Source organism: Aaosphaeria arxii (assembly GCF_010015735.1).
Source record: "Aaosphaeria arxii CBS 175.79 unplaced genomic scaffold BU24scaffold_11, whole genome shotgun sequence".
Lineage (NCBI taxonomy): Eukaryota > Fungi > Ascomycota > Dothideomycetes > Pleosporales > Aaosphaeria > Aaosphaeria arxii.
Window position 1 is genome coordinate 313,383 of NW_022983484.1, and position 18,257 is coordinate 331,639.

An 18,257-nucleotide genomic window follows, 5' to 3' on the forward strand; every position below is an offset into this window, starting at 1 on the left:
TCAATACTATCGTCACGCCTCACTCCTCTTCTTCTCCTTAAGGAACAACAGTAGATACCCATAGTAACTACCTTACCTGTATCTACCCTATCTAATCCTTCATCGTGGCCTTTGGCATCCCGCCAAGCCCCCTACTACGTAATCATGGCCGAGATTCCGCCATATCCACTCTACAACCGAACATACCACCTCTATCGTCTCTCCCCGCTATACCACGGCGCATCGCCTCTACTCAACGAGAAATCACTTCGATCCCATGCCCGTCACTTGAAAGACCAACTCAAGGGCGACAATGTTCGTGGCGTCGAGGTGGACTTCGCGGGGACACAAGGCGCATTGCCTAACCTTGGTCCTCTCGAGGACTGTACCTGGGACCTGATCGGCGATGAAGATGCCTGGATAGATCGCTACCACCAACTACATGAAGACCCAGAAAGCTCACAACTGTCCTCGCGACTCTCTCCAGATAATGTGCGCGGGATCCAAGTGACGCTCGAGTACGAAACACAATCATACAATGCCCTGCTTCTGAGAGACCCAACATCTACCACGTCACCCGAGGGATTCACCTCTCTGCCGTTACTGATGCTGAAGATGCCTGCACCGCTCCGCCAAGTCGTGCTCAATTACCTAAGAACAACGTTCGATGCCAATGTATCTCCGCTACGCCTTGCCCCAGCCTTCCTCACCTCCACTCTCGAGTCATATTTCCGCCATTGGACCTCATCCCAGTCTGCCCAATCCATACAAGATGTTGTGCGCCAGCTCCAGCTGGGTCTTACCTTTCCTCAAGCCACGACCCTCCTGAAGCATATCGATGTGACCATCACCGGCGCCGACGTTCCAGGGTTCATCACCCGTGGCAGGTCTGAACGAGGCACTCAGGATGCTCCTTTCACAGGGGCTCTTCGACAGTACCTGAAGAAACATTTAGCTCTTGACCTTGCCCACCCGAAGGTGCAGATAGCAAAACTGAGCTGTGGTGCCTTTACTCTCTCTACTGATAGAGTAAAACTGAATGCTCCGGACCTGCTGTCAGATATCTCCATCACAGACAGTGATGTCCCAGAAGTCAGTGCGGGCCAGCTTGCTGTCCAGGAATTCTACAACGCGCTCGTGAAAGAGGCCACAGGCACTGGGAAGTTTCTTCACGAGGCTGCTGCGCTTGAGCGAGAATCATCAACGCCATCTTCCACACACAGCGGCGCAAACCCATCAGGAACGAGAAAACGCTCAGTCAGCACGACGGCAACAAAGAACGCGAACGCCAAGCGATCAAAGTCCCGAGGCAAAGAGAATGGGAATCGCGGGAAAGAAGATCAAGACTTGAATATGCAGATTACATGATCCGTACCTCTTCTCTCCATCTTAGTAGGCTCTGTACGAGCCGAGTTGGTGAATCCTTGGTGGGCTTGTCACGAGATGACTTATTTCACCGTATTGCAGATTCATGCTAGATGTGTACCTCAATCATAAGTTGCTGGCTTGAAATGGGAGACTGCCTACGGATTGCCATAGCGGAACAGCCAGTCACTTCTGCGACCCTGTCACAATGTAGAATGCAAGGCTTCAGCAACACCTGTGGGAATGTCTGCTCGACAGCAAAATAGGTAATCCAATGCTGACAGCGATATAGCCCCACACAAGGAGCGCTGCGCTAAGGCTTCGAGTCGCCAGCATATCTGGACCCTGCTGCAATGCTTTCGGAGCGTGCTGGCAGCCTACATTATAGAGATATCAATCTGACACTCTAATCATATTACCACCAAACGCGTCCCTCGAACTATCGTTCGGAGCGAATATGCACCGATATATCCGCGGACATGAGGAAGCTACCAGCACCTTCCTCAAAGAAAGCGGAACGCATGAGTAGAAGATATCTGCGTCTCCTGTAGCATTGGCATGCAACTACATGTACGCGCTTAGCATGGTTTCCCGCGGTAGAATGCGATGATCCTACCCCACCTGCACCATCGACCTTGATCATTTCTTAGTTTAGATACCGTATTCTTGACCCCAATGTGCGTTCTGGGTTGTCAGGCTGCAGGGGTATTTAGCAGGCTTACCGGCAAGGGTCTGCTAATTCGCGTGTCCAATGCAGAGTTTAGATTGACTGTCCGAAATGCGGGAATCACACGAGGACGGCATTACAACTACGGTTTCTCAAATGGACTCATCCCATTCGGCTTTCTCGTCCTTCACTGCTAGTTATAAACACCATGATGGATGTCCCTTCTGTCCGAATCGCCGTGCCCGTGTTCTTTTGCTCTCTCGCCGTTGATGGTGACATTTCCGTCCATCATGTTGCTTCGTGTACTTCTTTTGTCTAGTCTGCCCAGCATTCTGGCCGTCAATTTCCCGTTTGAAGAAGTCCAACTCACCGATGCAGATATATCTAGCAATAGTGATGTCCAATTCGGCGGCAACAACAGCGAAGCTGCCATTGAGGGATGCAAATATATCCCTGGTGATGATGAGTGGCCCACTGAAGCCGAATGGGCGAGACTCAATGACACCTTAGGAGGAGCTTTGCTAAAACCCAAACCTCTAGCCAGCGTCTGCTACGCTGGACCTGACTACGACGCCAGAAAATGTTCAACTCTGCAGAGAACCTGGACGAGTGCTGCCTTACAGTATGTTAGACCCTATTGCAATTGCAAGTGTTTGCGAAGGAAGTGACGCTGATATTGCAACCCACAGTGCAAATGACCCCATCTCGATCATGTCTCAGTGGCCTTCGGGTCATTCCTGCGTACCTACTTCAAACCCTAACTCTACATGTACGCAGGGAGGTTGGCCGGTGTACGTGGTCAACGCAACGACGGTTCGGCACATCCAAGCTGGAGTCAACTTTGCACGCAACCGAAATATTCGACTTGTCATCAAGTAAGTTTTGTCGTCTGTACCAGTCCTATCTGCAAAAGTTGCATCCTCACCTCAACCCCCAAGCATTGAACTGACAACATCAGAAATTCCGGCCATGACTTCAGCGGCCGATCCATCGGCGGCCACTCCCTCAGCATCTGGGTCCACAATCTCAAAGACTTCGCCTATCATCCAACTTACACCGCCAGCAACTACACCGGCCGAGCTGTATCCTATGCTGGCGGTTACCAGGCTCAAGATGCTCAGGTCGAAATGGCCAGACACAACATGACCTTCATCGTCGCCGGAGGGCCCACTGTCGGCATCGCTGGAGGCTTCCTGCAGAGCGGTGGTCACAGCGGGTACACGAGTTTCTACGGGATGGCCGCTGACCGTGTGTTGAGCCTTCAGGCAGTGACTGCGGATGGGAGGCTGGTCACTGCGAGCGCAGATGAGAACGAAGACTTGTTTTGGGCGTTCAGAGGAGGGGGTGCTGGTATGTCTTTTCGTTTTTGATATCTTTGTCACTATGAAGCAGGCTCACATTGTTCACAGGTACTTACGGCATCATCACATCCGTCGTCGTCCAAGCCTTCCCCAACCTACCACGGGCATCTGGAAGCATACAGTTCTCCACCGTCGCCTCAGGGAACACCCCCGGGGTGGACGTCGAAACCTTCTGGCGAGGCGTACAGGCGAACTGGGCATACGGACCCGCCATCTGCTCGGAGGGAGGCTTAGGGTAAGTCCACCACGATACTCACGATGCTCATCCCCTTCCCCCTATTCCTCCCTCGAACATCACCACTAACCACCCAAAAGCTACAACTTCATCCGCCACACACCCTCCGGCAACGGCACCAGCGGCTACACATTCCAAACCTCGATCTCGCTGAACAACCGCACCGCCCCGCAATACCGCACCTTCATCCGCCCTCTCCTCCTCGAGCTCCGCGCCCTCGGAATCCCCGTCCCCCTCCCATCCAACCTCACCATCCGCTCCACCCTCTCCCCCTCTCCCCCCCCCTTCTCACCCCCCTCCCTAACCCCCCGCACCCCATCCGACACAACAACAAACACCCTCATCGCCTCCCGCCTCTTCCAACTCTCCAACCACGCCCCGGGCGCCCCCCTCACCGCCATGTCGAACTCCATCCGCCACCTCGTCGAAACCTCAGGCGGCGCCTACGAATTCCACGGCATGCACTACTCGCCCACGCTCGCCGCGGCCGGGCACCCCTCCAACGCAGTCCACCCCGCCTTCCGCACCACCATCATGCACGCGCAGGCCTACCGCCCCGACGAATGGTGGGACGGCACGTCCCCTGTCGGGACCTGGGACGCGCGCACGCAACGCCACGAGCGGCTGCAGCGGTACCTGCAGACGTGGCGGGATATCACGCCGGGGTCGGGGAGTTATATGAATGAGGGGGACATCACGGGGGAGCCGGACCCCGTGGGGGCGTTTTATGGGGGCGAGGAGAGGTATGAGAGGTTGAGGGGGGTGAAGAGGAGGTGGGATCCTAGGGGGGTGTTCTGGACGGTTAGGGGGGTGGGGAGTGAGGGGTGGGAGGTTAGGGGTGAGGATGAGGAGGGGGAGGACGGGGGGTTGGGGGTTAGGAGGCAGGATGGGAGGTTGTGTTTGAAGGGGGCGGATTAAGGGGGTTGTGGTGCGGTAGATATCAGAGTAGATGTCGTAGGTAGTTGGAAAAAAGGAAGAATAGCATTTCATTGTACAGAAGATTTCCCCCCCTTTCCTTCCTTCCCTCTTCCCGTCCTTCGTCTATGCCCCTCCGCTCCCCTCCTGGCGTCCAATGTTCCCCCGTGAAGAGAAAGAGAGAAGGAGAAGCTAGGTCCAAGACGATTGGGAGGTCGTCGTCCTTTTTCTTGCTTCGAGGTTAAGGGATTTAGAGAGGATATGGGGTTTGTCTAGATGAGTAACACGCAGAGACAAGAACAAGACACACGCGGTGGGGAGACAGCATAGCCAGAGACAATTACACGTCGATATCACATCCTAATACATAGCTAGCCCAATTCGGGTAGGGGTTGGAGAAGATTTCGGGAGGAGAGAGAGAGAAGAGTTTTGGGGGGAAAAGATTTAGTTAGGGTGGGGATATGATGAGACAAGGTTTGAAAAATAAGAAAGACGTTCATCTTCTTCTTCTATAGGAGGAACTCCAATGGGTTCTCGATGACCTTCTTGAGCTCCTTCATGAACTCGCCGCCGACGGCTCCGTCCACGACCTTGTGGTCGAAGGAGCCGGTGATGACGATCTGGTCGTCCCACTCGATGCTTGGGGTGCCGTCCTCGGTGAGCTCGCCGGGCACGGCGACCTTCTGGGTGGTGCCGATGGCGACGATGACGGCCTGGGGAGGGTTGATGACGGCGGTGAAGCGCTCGACGGCGGCGTTCATGCCCATGTTGGAGATGGTGATGGTTCCGCCCTGGTACTCCTCGGGCTTGAGCTTGCCGTCCCGCGCGCGCTTGCCGAGATCCTTGATCGTCGACGAGATGCTGGAGAGGCCGAGGCCGTTGACGTTCTTGACGATAGGGGTCATGAGGCCGACGGGAGTGGCGACGGCCACGGACACGTCGACGACGTTGTGCTGGCGGATGATGACCTTGCCGTTCTCCTCACGCCATGATGAGTTGGCGGCGGGGACCTTGCGGGCGGCAACGGCGAGAGCCTTGACGAGGAAGTCGTTGACCGAGAGCTTGTACTCGCCCTTGGAGGACGCGTTGAGCGCCTCGCGGAGCTTGAGGAGCTTGGACACGGAGATGTTGGACGCGACGAAGTAGTGGGGGTTCTGCTGCATGCTCTCGGTGAGGCGCTTGGCGATGACCTTGCGCATGCTGGTGGCCTCCGTGTCCTCGTAGGTAGGGGCGCCAGCAGCGGCGCCGGCGGGAGCTGCACCGGACGATTGGGCCTTCTCGACGTCCTCCTTGGTGATCTTTCCACCGGGGCCGGAGCCCTTGATGGCGGAGAGAGCAACGCCCTTCTCGAGAGCGAGCCTCTTCACGGCGGGGGAAGCGGTCTGGCGGTCGAGAGAGAGCTCCAACCTGGCGCCAGTCGAATCGGACTCGATGGCAGATGGTGCCTCCTCCTTGGCCGGGGGAGCAGACTTCGGGGCCTCGCTGGCCTCAGAGGCTTCACCCTCCTTGGGCGCCGGGGCGGCAGACTTATCACCACCAGCGTCCTCGACGGTGAAAGACTCAAAGGCAGAGACGTCCTCGCCCTCCTCGACGAGAACAGCGATGGGCTGTGAACATTGTTAGCGATATCTGCTCTCTTATTTCTGTTCATGCGCGGCCGGCATCTCCAATTTGATGGGATATGCAAATTTGCTGGCCAAACAACAGTCTTCCAGACTTACGCTTCCGACAGGGACGTCCTTCTCGCCAGAGCTCTTCAAGATCTTGGCGATCGTACCCTCCTCCTGGAACTCAAAGTCCATCTGTGCCTTGTCGGTCTCGATCTCGACGAGCACGTCGCCGGGAGCTATCGAGTCGCCGACCTTCTTCTGCCATGTTCCAATGTTTCCGGAGGTCATGGTGGGCGATAGGGCGGGCATGCTGACGACGGTGTGGGAGGGGAAAGCTGTACATGATCGATTAGCACGCCAATGGATGAGGGCACCTTTCCGGTGCGGTTCGGGGTTTCGCTGGCATACATTTTGAGGCATAGTATCTTGCGAGGGCGGATAGTGCCGGTGCGCGTCGACTGGAGCTCCTTGTCAGCAAAAGTTCTCTGCGTGCGGGTTGGAGGCGAGGCGATCGCGGAGGAGGGGACTTACACGGCGAAATCTGAGGACCTGTAGGCAGCGTTGCTTCCACGCAGAGCAATTGAGCCCCTCAAGCTCAATTGACCTCCGGCCCGGGCCAGGAGTGATGTTGTAGCAGGCATTATGTCGGGATGCCGAAGGAGTGTACTGAAAATTCGACCCAGCGCAAGCGGCGGGGAGACGAGGCAGAAGAGAGTACTGAGGACGGCGAGCGGAGAGATGGGGGAGATGCAGCTCGCGCAAGCTCGGAGGAGGAGGGTGAGTGGTGGTTGAAGTTGACGATGGAGAGTTGTGAGGATGGAAGATGTCGCTCAACAGAAAAGTGTCGAGCTGGGTGTTCGGAGGGCCGCTAGGAATCGGGATGAGATTTGCTTGGCAGGACAGCATACACCAACAAAGTCGAACAAACTAACTAAGATACGCCGTATATTCTCTCTATCCCTATCGGAGCTCGCTCGAGTAATAAAAGTCATCATGGAAAATATTCAACTAATTGGGTCGCTTCCGAGCTTACTGTAATAATAAGTGCGCATGTAAGTAAGAAGGGAAGCAGAGAGTGGTGGAGTAGGGTTCGGGGGTCATCAAGCCACACTTCTTCAATTCCGTACTGTGAGATGATCAAATCAAGTACAACTACATATTCACTCCATAGCCTATATCTCCGTCCATCTCAAGCACTTGTAGTTGTAATGGATTCAATGGCATTTTTCATACGCGGGTTGTCCCTTTCTTGATAACAGAATTCCAACAGAGACTTATCTGATCCGTTCCGAATTCGCTTCGATCTATTGGGTTGGGCGTTCCGCGGTTGGTGCCATGTCGCTTCAAGGTACAGGTACAAATACAGGTACAAGGAGTTACTGATCTGTATCCTGCACCTTTTTACTGGTAATTAACTAATTGCATTGTCTGTTCGGTGGTCGGCGGCGACGGTGGATAACTGGTTCATGCGCAGGGATTCGTCACCTTTCAAACTAGGTACCTAGTGACATACGCGCAAGCACCGCAGAGTTACTTGGTACGGGACGGACAAGTAAGGGGAGGACGGAAGAGGACGAGGCTGAGGCTTTTCGAAGGAAGACACTTTGTCATTTATTTCTAGTCCCTATAGACGATACTACCCGCTTCCGCTATTAGTTCAACTAGATACTCGTAACCACAACCAATGCTGCTGTTGCTGCTGCTGGTACTACTACTACCTCTACGTCTACCTTAGGTACCTTACTCCTACGAGTACCACGAGCCACATAATAACAAAGTGGTCTTCTTACTTTTCTTTTCTCCCCATCCACCCATTCGTTCTCCCATACTCCTCCACTACCAAACATAAATCCATTATTGCCTGCAACTTTGAAGCAGTCCCACCAACCCATCACAATCTCAACACGCACGCTTCCGTCATGGTCGCTGCGAGTTCACCCCGCTAGATTATAATACCTCGACCATCCAGGAGCATCTCACCAGTGCCCGCCGCCGAAGCTGCCCCCATACCAACCCACCCCCGTCATCATGGCCGACACCGAGGCCCCGCCCGCCGTAGAAGAGAAGCTTCCAAAGGAGGAACAGGAGAATCACACACAGGCTGAACAAATAAATCAGGCTTCAACCAGTGACGATGAGGAGGAGCAGGAGGTCAAGGGAGTCAATGAGGACAGCGCGTCCGATTCCACGACCTCCGAGCATGCCGGAGAACAGGCAGCTTCCCCAGCACAACCACAACCCCAGCAGGAGATTCCAGACCAATCCGATCTGCCTACGCCTACAGTGTCGACTCCGACAATAAATCTACCTAATGGCGCTGCAGATGACACTCCGCGAACCGCCGAATTCTTCGAGCGAAATCGTCCCAGGACAGACTCTCAGTCCACCGCAGCGACGGCAGCAACCTTTGCTACCACCGCCACGAGACCTTCAACACGAAGCTCCCTAGTATTCGTCGTCACCGCCCTCGAAACGATCGCCGCCTCAAAAGATGCAAGGAAAAATAAGAAGCTTGGTGATGCCACAGCCAATGCGCTGGCCGCCATTAAGAAGGAGGGCGATCCTTCTCGCATCAACCCCGAGATTCTATTTGAGCCCCTACAGCTCGCCTCCGAAGCCAGCACCGTCGCCGTGTCCATAACCGCATTGGACTGCATAGGAAAATTGATCAGCTATTCGTACTTTTCCGTCCCGTCCGAGCCACTAGGCGACAACAGCGAAGTCCCGCCCCTGATCGAGCGAGCCATAGACACAATATGCGATTGTTTCCAGGGCGAGGCGACTCCGCCAGATGTGCAATTGCAAATCGTCAAATCACTCCTGGCTGCCATCCTGAACGACAAGATCGTGGTGCATGGCGCAGGTCTCTTGAAGGCAGTGCGATTGACGTACAACATTTTTTTGCTTTCAAAATCGAGCGCCAACCAACAAGTAGCACAAGGCGCATTGACACAAATGGTCGGAACCGTTTTCGAGCGAGTGAAGACAAGGCTTGCGGCCAAGGAGGCAAGAGTCAATCTCTCACGTGTCTCCTTGAACGAGAGGACTGAGTCGGAAGAGCATATCCAGGAAGAGTTTGACGGAGGTGCGCAAGATATAGAAGGCTCAGAACTCAATGGCGAAGGGGAGGAAGGCGATCGTTACGACCCAGAAACCGGAGAACCTATCGACAAGCCCGTCGACAAACATACCGGCCCAAAGATCACGTTGCAGAGTTTCGAGAATAACATGAGCTTCAACGACGACCGTATTCACGACAACGCCCCGACTTTGGTCACACGGATATCAGCGAAGGCAGGTTCCAGACAGGTGTCTGGCCAGGAACCCTCGCCAACCCCTCATATCGAGTCCGACGAAGAGGAAGAGGATGAGATTTTCGTCAAGGATGCCTACCTAGTGTTTAGGGCCATGTGCAGATTAAGTACAAAATCTCTATCGGTAGATCATGCCCTGGACGTGAGATCGCATGGAATGAGGTCCAAGCTTCTGTCGCTGCACATCATCCAGACCATCTTGCATAACAACATCGCAGTGTTCGTGTCTCCATTTGCTACCATTAGGGGGAGCAGTGCCGATGAGCCTACCACTTTCGTGCAAGCGATCAAACAGTACCTTTGCTTGAGTCTCAGCAGAAACGGCGCAAGCTCTGTGAGCAAAGTATTCGAGGTCAGCTGCGAAATCTTCTGGCATATGCTCAAATACTTGCGCGTAATGCTCAAGAAGGAGATTGAGGTCTTTTTGAAGGAGATCTACCTTGCTATTTTGGACAAGCGGAGTGCCCCCGTCTTCCAGAAGCAGTACATTTTGCAGATCTTTGAGAGATTAGCCACCGATCCACGAGCGCTCGTTGAGGTTTACCTGAATTATGATTGCGACCGAACGGCACTGGACAACATGTATCAACGCATCGTTGAGCAGCTATCGAAGATTTCTAGCGTGCCTGTCGCCGTGACGCCTGTGCAACAGCAGGCCTATCAGGAACATCGTGCAAAGCAATCCCACCAGCCCGACTGGCAAACTCGCGGAATCCTCCCACCATCCCTGTCAACTGCTTCAATGAACGCGACCCACGAGGCTGAGCAGGCGTATCCACAAGACTACGCGATGAAGCAAGAGTCACTCGAGGCTTTGGTGCAAATCTTGCGGTCGCTCGTGAACTGGTCGGAGCAATCCATTGCTGAGAGCAGTCAACCCAAACCAGATTCCAGAAACTCCGTGGACGACTTGCGGTCATCGATGGACACGCGATTTGCCACGGAATCACCAAACATCGGGGGTGACTCTGGCACTGCTACCCCGCTTGCAGAGGACGACTTCAGTTCGCTCGAAAAAGCGAAACAAAGGAAAACTGCTCTCACAAGTGCCGTACGCCAATTCAATTTCAAGCCGAAACGTGGATTGAAAGTTTTGATCCAGGAAGGTTTCATCGCCTCCGACTCACCTCAGGATATCGCTCGCTTCTTCTTGGACAATGATAGCATCAGCAAAAAGGAACTAGGAGAGTTCCTGGGAGAGGGTAACCCTGAGAACATCGCAATCATGCACAGCTTTGTTGATCTGATGGACTTCACCAAGACTCGCTTCGTAGACGCCCTGCGACGTTTCCTCCAATCGTTCCGCCTTCCTGGTGAAGCCCAGAAGATTGATCGGTTCATGTTGAAATTCGCTGAACGCTACATCACCGGTAACCCGAACGCTTTTGCAAACGCCGACACCGCATACGTCCTATCCTATTCAGTCATCATGTTGAACGTAGATCAGCACAGCAAGAAGATGAAGGGACCTCGAATGACTCCTGAAGATTTCATTAAGAACAACCGTGGAATCAACGATAATGCCGATCTTCCAGAGGAGTATCTCCGCGGCATCTACGACGAGATTGCGAACAACGAGATCGTTCTGAACACCGAACAAGAAGCTGCTGCCAATCTCGGACAAATTCCTCAGCCAGCCGCAGGTCTTGCCGCCAACATTGGCCAAGCCTTGATCGGTGGTGGTCGAGATCTGCAAAGGGAAGCATACGTCCAAGCATCTGAAGAGATGGCAAACAAGACGGAGCAATTGTACAAGCAACTGCTGCGTGCTCAACGGCGAACGGCAACGAAGATGCCTGTATCCAAGTTCATCCCCGCTTCATCCTTCAAGCACGTGGGCCCGATGTTCGAGGTCACTTGGATGCCATTCCTTACCGCGCTCTCCGGCCAAGCTCAAGATCACAACATCGAGATCGTGAAATTATGCATAGAGGGTATCAAACTCGCCATTCGCGTCGCCTGCCTGTTCGATCTCGAAAGCCCACGCCAAGCCTTTGTTTCATTCCTCTCCCGTTTCACCAACCTTTACAACATCAGCGAGATGAAGGCAAAGAACGTAGAGGCCCTCAAAGTCCTCATCGAAGTCGCATACACCGAAGGCAATCTACTCCGCGAATCGTGGCGTGACATTCTCACATGTGTGTCACAGCTCGATCGCTTCCAGCTCATCTCCACTGGAGTTGATGAACGTGCTGTACCAGATGTGTTGAAGGCCCAGATTCAACCAGGAGCAGCTCCTCGAAAGTCATTAAACGTCCCAGCCAATCGTCGACGCCAAACATCCAATATGGGTGCGAATTACCAGGCTGATGTTGCTGAAGAGAGTCGATCAACAGACATGATAAGAGGCGTGGACCGAATATTCACCAACACTGCAAACCTTTCCGGCGAGGCTATCGTCGATTTCGTTAAAGCCCTCACACAGGTCAGTTGGCAAGAGATTCAATCATCAGGACAGAGCGAATCGCCTCGTACCTACAGTCTACAGAAACTGGTAGAGATTAGCGGCTACAACATGAACCGTGTGCGTTTTGAGTGGACGAATATTTGGCAGGTTCTTGGTGCACACTTCAACGAAGTCGGCTGCCACACCAACACTAACGTCGTCTTCTTCGCCCTAAATTCACTGCGACAACTTTCGATGAAGTTCATGGAAATCGAAGAGTTGCCGGGTTTCAAGTTCCAGAAAGACTTCCTTAAGCCATTTGAGCATATCATTAGCAATGCGAGCGTGGTGCCGGTCAAGGATATGGTATTGCGTTGTTTGATTCAGATGATCCAGGCACGTGGAGAGAACATTCGGTCAGGCTGGAAGACAATGTTTGGCGTCTTCACTGTCGCAGCCAAGGAGCCTTATGGTAAGTGAACGACGCGATTAGACGTTTTGGGGGAATATACTAATTATGAGTAGAGGGCATTGTCAATCTCGCGTTTGAGAACGTATCCCAAGTATACAACTCCCGATTCGGCATCGTCATCTCACAAGGAGCCTTTGCCGACCTGATCGTCTGTTTGACAGAATTCTCGAAGAACTTCAAGTTCCAGAAGAAGTCACTCCAGGCCATCGAGCTATTGAAGTCGTCCGTGCCGAAGATGCTGCGAACTCCCGAGTGCCCGTTATCTGTCGGTGCTGGATTCGTCAAGGACACCGAAAGTCGTTCCGCTATACCGAAGCAGCCGAGCCGACAAACACAAGAGGAACAGTTCTGGTTCCCAGTTCTTTTCGCATTCCACGATGTCCTCATGACCGGCGAGGATTTGGAAGTGCGATCACGAGCTCTTACATATCTCTTTGAGACCCTCATAGCATATGGCCGCAACTTCCCTCAGGAGTTCTGGGATATCCTATGGCGTCAGCTGTTATACCCAATCTTCATGGTATTGAAGTCCAAGTCGGAAATGTCGAAGGTGCTCAACCATGAAGAGCTATCTGTCTGGCTTTCAACAACTATGATCCAGGCTTTGCGGAACATGATCAAGCTCTTCACTCATTTCTTTGAGTCATTAGAATACATGTTGGATCGCTTCCTCGATCTCCTTGCTCTTTGCATCTGTCAGGAGAATGACACATTGGCCCGCATCGGAAGTAACTGCCTGCAACAGCTGATCCTGCAAAACGTTCAAAAGTTCGAACCACGACACTGGAGCCAGATCGTGAAAGCCTTTGTAGAGCTCTTCCAGCGAACGGAGGCCACAGCTTTGTTTTCGGCTGCCACTAGTGGTTCATCATACACGCCTACAAATGGCAGCGCTCGCGACACTCCTGGCGGCAGAACTCCATCTGCGGAATCGCCGTCTCCTGCTGAGTTGCAGCTCCAGACACCCGCAGAGGAACCGAGCCCAGACAATGCACTTGGCATCAACGGCCTGACTGATCGACGGCCATCTGTGGTCACTTCGGAGGCATCAAGTACTGCAACAATAGAACAACGAATGCCGTCTCCCCTGCCTAAGCGGCAAACACAGGATCTAGAAGATTATCGACCTGAGAGCCAGGACCTCCAGCAGCCTCCTGTTGTCGTCACCGCAGCCCGCCGTCGTTTCTTCAACCAGATCATCACGAAGTGTGTTCTGCAACTACTCATGATCGAAACCGTGCAAGAGCTCTTCACGAACGACGCCGTCTACGAAAAGATCCCATCCGGCGAGCTTCTGCGACTAATGGCCGTCCTCAAGAAGTCCTACCATTTCGCCAAACGCTTCAACGCCGACCGCGACCTCCGCACCCGCCTCTTCAGAGAAGGCTTCATGAAGCAGCCGCCCAACCTCCTCAAGCAAGAATCCGGCTCCGCCTCCGTCTACATCAGCATCCTCTTCCGCATGTACCACGACAAATCCAACGACCGCGCCGCGTCGCGCGACGAGACCGAAGCCGCCCTCATCCCCCTCTGCGAAGACATCATCGCGTCGTACATCGAGCTCGACGAGGAGACCCAGCAGCGCAACATCGTGACCTGGCGGCCCGTCGTCGTCACCGTCCTCGAAGGCTACATCAACTTCCCGGACGGCGAGTTTGAAAAACACATCGACGTCTTCGCGCCGCTCGTCGTCGGGCTGCTCGGCACAGAAATGGCGGCGGACGTCCAGCGCGCGGTGCAAGCGCTCGTCATGAAGATCTTCGAGTCGAAACTCGGGATCGATAAGGTGAGCCTCATGACGCCGGTCGCGAGGAGTCCGAGGGGGAGCTTTAGTAATAGTCCTATGATTCCGCGTCGCGCGAGCCGGAGTAACAAGTAGATTTCTCTTCTCTTTCCCGTCTATGGAGCGCTAAATGTCTTTTTCTACTTCCCCATGCTGTGGTCTGAGGGTAGAAGGTGTGGCTTCTCTTCTTCTCCCTTCTTCTTTTTTTCAACAAGAATGGTTGTTGGTCCGCGAAATAGAAAAGCTTTGTTTCATACCTACCTACCATCCACCCATCCGTCCATCCATCCAACCATCCATCTAGCCTGTCTGTGTGCGTGCATGTGCGCGAGTGAACATGCGTGCGTGCTTGGGAAGACCACCCGCACACCTTTTTTCTTCTTCTTTTTCCTTCGGCTTTTCAAACTGCATTTGCATATAGGGAATTCTGTTTTTATGTTGTAGCTTAGCTGATCTGATCTGATCTACCATTTGAGACAATTCGAATAAGTACTATTTAAATTGATTGTGTTGTTGTGATGTTGGGAAAGTGTGTCATGCGGATGGTATTACACACATACGTAACTTAACTTTTCGAACATTGTTATTATCCTCTACACAATGGCTTGTTGGGATTTTGTTAGTTTTGGGGAGGGGAGAGGTGAAGGGGTTGGTGTGACGTTGACGCTTTTTGAAAGCTGATACTATCGCCTATCAAAACAAAACCCAAAATACAAAATACAAATCATCAAACCACATCGTCCAAGTATCAATTATCCCACCATCTCCCCTTCATTTTCATTTTCATTTTCAAGTTTCACTTTTATGTCAATGCACTGATTCAACCATTCAAGTCCCCAAGTAGAAAATATGTAGAAAATGGTTTAATTGATGAAGTTGATAGAATTATACTACTGTCGCCTGCCTGGATCTGTCGCTTTGAAAACGCCCATGACTGGCCATCTCCCCGAGGTCAATTGAGAATTTTGACTCGAATCGAATAGAGGAGGATGCAAAAAGGGGAGGGGGAAGATGCTTGATCTGTGGGTTCGATAATGGGTGGGGGACTGTTTGCTGATTCCGTGGTCGAGAGATGAAGTTCATCGTGAGGAGAATGGTGATGGTGAAGGGGAAAGTGTCTGGCGTGTCTGAATGGGTTGTGGAATGAAATGTTGGAAGGGTGAGATGTCGGTGGTTTGTCCAGGATGCGTTTATCCTGATGATGTAGTTGTACAAAGCATGGTGGGTTTGGAGGATATGAATAGGGAGGACAAGTGGTGGAGGTCATCACCACCACTATCACCTAGAGGTCGAATCGAATAGTAGAACTATTCTTCCGCGTATGGTTAAGATGGGTAGGACGGGTTATTGACTCCCGTGATAGTGGATGCTCAAGCCTATTGTTCGTCTCATTAGCAATTGTCCTCATCACGATGATGATCATCACCACCAACACTGAGACGTCAATTCAACTTACCCGAACATCTCAGATCTCCTTCCACCTCGACTCAATAGCCTTAGGATCGTAAAACTTCCCCGTCGACCTCTCCAACTCATCCGCGACATACCCCCAGAACCCCCTCTGCACAACCGCAACCGCATCCACAAGATGCCCCGTCCCGACCGCCGTCTCCAACTCCCTACTATCAGCATCAAGCTTGCTCATGACACGCACCGCCCTGAACCCATGCCCCTGCCACTTCTCACCCCCCTCTCCATCCACATCCCCATCCTCCCCACCATCCCCCTCCTCCCCCTCCCCAGCCTTCCTCTTCCTCTTCCGCCCGCCGCCAGCACGCACAGGATACTCACTCGCATGCCTCAAGTGCATGTAATCCTTGACATCAAACCCCCCCTCCCCACCCGCCATCGCAATCTTCGGCGCGTTCCGCACGAACCGCGAGTACACGGCCGGCTGCGTCATGCTCTGCGGCTCGCCGCGCTCCAGCCGCCGCGCGTTGAGGTAGTTCGCGATGCCGCCCCACGACATGTGATGGTTCTGCCGCAGGTCCTTTATGATGATGTTTTCCGGGTCGTCTTCGACTTTGCGGCGGGAGGACGGCGGGGAGGGGTGTGCGGAGAGGTGTTGCAGGGGGGTGTTGGTGGATAGGTGTGCTTTGAGGGCGCGGGCGTGCGCGAGGACGGGCTCGATGAGGGACGTGGGTGGGGTGTTGGGGGTGGTGTAGTAGGTGGTGGTGGTGGTCATGTCGGGGAGAGTGTGGGAGGGGGAGATGGTGAGGTCGTGGGCGTTGAAGTCGTCTGAGTTGGAGGACGAGTATTCGTTGGAGGATTCGGCGTCGTTGGTGCCGTAGGTGAATACGGCAGCGTCCCTTGGGTCGTCGCTGTAGCGCTGTTCCGGGCGAAAAGGACTGTAACGAGATCTGTCATATGGTGTTCTCGCAGGTTCGAAGAGAGGGGATGGTTCAGGAGCACGCTCGTGGTGATTCTCCCTGGTCGACGAAAGAGGTAGCTTGAGTACGAGACGGCGACGACTCTCCTCGGCGGTCGTATCTGTCCTGTGTGAGTGATAGATTCTATAAGTGATCGAGTAGACGAGAGGGAAGGGAAGGGATGGTGGGAAAGGTGAAGGAAAAGTGCGCTCGTACCTGTCAACATGGAGGATTCGCGGTCTTGTCTATCGGGCATCTTACCTTTGACAGACAACGAGTTGGATTGATACAGATGATTGTACTTAACTGTGGGACGAAGAGGTGATGGTCGCAGTGGTTGCTATGTTAGAAGAAGGGAGGAGTAGGTTGAGAATCCGAAAATGCGGGAGTGGTTGCGGGGGTGCAAGATTTTATGCCTCACTCACATCGCTGTTATGTATGGTGTTAGGGTTGTTGGGTCACTAGCGGTGTGTAAACAAACGCCCACTATCACCAGATGTGCTCGGACGTGCGTTGAGGGTGCGAAGTGGAGGCAGAGGGAAGGCTTTAGGGGGCGGTGAAATCATCGTTTGCACTGAATACTGGGCGGCAAGGATGGCAATCTTGAAGAAATCAGTTGATTGATTACATGTACGCTGTTGACGTATTCATATTGGAAGAATATTGTGCGTATACAGCTACGAATATCGACACTTTACCGCCTCAATGTCGAAAGATCGATCTCTGCAAACAGTGAAGATTTGTGACTTCACTTCAGAATCCCACCACCTCCACATATAGCGGCCGTAACAGAAACATCCTAGATAAGTTGGAAAACATGACTGGTCCATTAAAGCAAAGAAACGCCCTGAGATCTAATGTTAGTAACCCTCGTTTGAACGGACCATTCAATCACACTTCACATACCTAAGACCCAAACGAAACATGATCACGAAGAAAAGAGAGTTCACCGCATCATGGCATGTGCCAATCGCGCTTCACTTTCAATGAGCTTTCGTTCTGTCTTCTCGGCCGGCGTCTCCACGTGCTTTGGCTTCTTCGAACTCCTGATGTGGAACTTTGACTTCAGGAGGGCGGTTGTGGAGGAAACGGTGGATGTGGATCGAATAGACATAGCGTCTTTCTCATTCATCGGACTTGTTCGTGATGTGGACGACATTGTGAAGATATGGTGTTTTATGAGTTTGTTGGTACTATGTAGGTGATATATACTGTGTTGAGATATATTGGCTCGAAGGGCGGAGATGCGCGGATATGCTGCGGGGTGGAACAATTATATCCAAGATGATTGTCTTTGTTTGATAGACAGTAGTAGTGATGAATGAAAGAATATACCTCCTCAACGTCCAGGCACCAAGGCCCTTAAGTACAAATGGGATGCCTCACCAACCATCGTTCTTCCCATGATTTCCAAGCCCTCAGCCCATTTCCACCATTGGACTCGACAATAACATCACTCGGTTTGTCATCCGACGAGTCGAAGTTGCAAGCCATCTGGGGAGGAGGTCACTTGCGCTAAGCCACATTTCCATTCCCAGGCATAGTCCACCGCGTATACCAGTTAAAGTCACCGGTGCTAAGGGATGCGGTATCGCTTGCAAGGGCGCGGGATTTGCTGCATCCAAGTCATGGTAGTCGATGGTAGGCGAAGGGCGTACAACGGCGTGAATAGCGTCTGACTCAATGCGATGTCGGCAGGGCAGGGCTAGACCACTTCGGGCCTCACCACCCGCGGACGTAGGCATCATCTTATAAAGCACGTCCGCGTAATTCGCATCTGTAGCTATAATGGTTTACCGGT

The 18,257-nt window shown here is 53.0% G+C and overlaps 5 protein-coding genes across 5 annotated transcripts; 3 read left to right on the forward strand and 2 right to left on the reverse strand.

Annotated features, from left to right (window-relative positions):
• Positions 1-4: 4 nt before the first annotated feature.
• Positions 5-1,787, forward strand: BU24DRAFT_57057 (uncharacterized protein). Its single transcript, XM_033534408.1, has one exon. It carries the CDS (start codon positions 145-147, stop codon positions 1,345-1,347), a length of 1,203 nt encoding a protein of 400 aa, XP_033378705.1. The 5' UTR covers positions 5-144; the 3' UTR covers positions 1,348-1,787.
• A 514-nt stretch (positions 1,788-2,301) lies between these two features.
• On the forward strand, positions 2,302-4,525 carry BU24DRAFT_356182 (FAD-binding domain-containing protein; the record flags this gene model as incomplete). Its single annotated transcript, XM_033523884.1, has 5 exons — positions 2,302-2,633; positions 2,701-2,886; positions 2,970-3,361; positions 3,421-3,607; positions 3,688-4,525. The coding sequence occupies 5 exons, from the start codon at positions 2,302-2,304 to the stop codon at positions 4,523-4,525; spliced, it is 1,935 nt and encodes a 644-aa protein (XP_033378706.1).
• A 44-nt stretch (positions 4,526-4,569) lies between these two features.
• Positions 4,570-7,144, reverse strand: BU24DRAFT_427497 (dihydrolipoamide acetyltransferase component of pyruvate dehydrogenase). The gene is made up of 4 exons (XM_033529243.1): positions 6,664-7,144; positions 6,541-6,590; positions 6,244-6,467; positions 4,570-6,129 (listed from the first exon to the last, which is right to left on the reverse strand). The coding sequence occupies exons 1-4, from the start codon at positions 6,771-6,773 to the stop codon at positions 5,032-5,034; spliced, it is 1,482 nt and encodes a 493-aa protein (XP_033378707.1). The 5' UTR covers positions 6,774-7,144; the 3' UTR covers positions 4,570-5,031.
• A 1,016-nt stretch (positions 7,145-8,160) lies between these two features.
• Positions 8,161-14,183, forward strand: BU24DRAFT_467017 (uncharacterized protein; the record flags this gene model as incomplete). Its single annotated transcript, XM_033532412.1, has 2 exons — positions 8,161-12,304; positions 12,358-14,183. The coding sequence occupies 2 exons, from the start codon at positions 8,161-8,163 to the stop codon at positions 14,181-14,183; spliced, it is 5,970 nt and encodes a 1,989-aa protein (XP_033378708.1).
• A 1,369-nt stretch (positions 14,184-15,552) lies between these two features.
• On the reverse strand, positions 15,553-16,712 carry BU24DRAFT_413966 (uncharacterized protein; the record flags this gene model as incomplete). The annotated part of the gene is made up of 2 exons (XM_033526189.1): positions 15,553-16,577; positions 16,673-16,712. The coding sequence occupies 2 exons, from the start codon at positions 16,710-16,712 to the stop codon at positions 15,553-15,555; spliced, it is 1,065 nt and encodes a 354-aa protein (XP_033378709.1).
• Between the last annotated feature and the right edge of the window lie 1,545 nt (positions 16,713-18,257).

Excerpts from the sequence above, each read along its gene's own strand:
- BU24DRAFT_427497 (XM_033529243.1), bottom strand. The coding sequence starts at position 6,773 with ATGCCTGCTACAACATCACTCCTGGCCCGGGCCGGAGGTCAATTGAGC. Across the intron at positions 6,591-6,663 it reads AGGTCCTCAGATTTCGCCGT|TCGACGCGCACCGGCACTAT; the intron begins GTAAGTCCCCTC and ends AAGGAGCTCCAG. Across the intron at positions 6,468-6,540 it reads AAGATACTATGCCTCAAAAT|CTTTCCCCTCCCACACCGTC; the intron begins GTATGCCAGCGA and ends GATCATGTACAG.
- BU24DRAFT_57057 (XM_033534408.1), top strand. The coding sequence starts at position 145 with ATGGCCGAGATTCCGCCATATCCACTCTACAACCGAACATACCACCTC.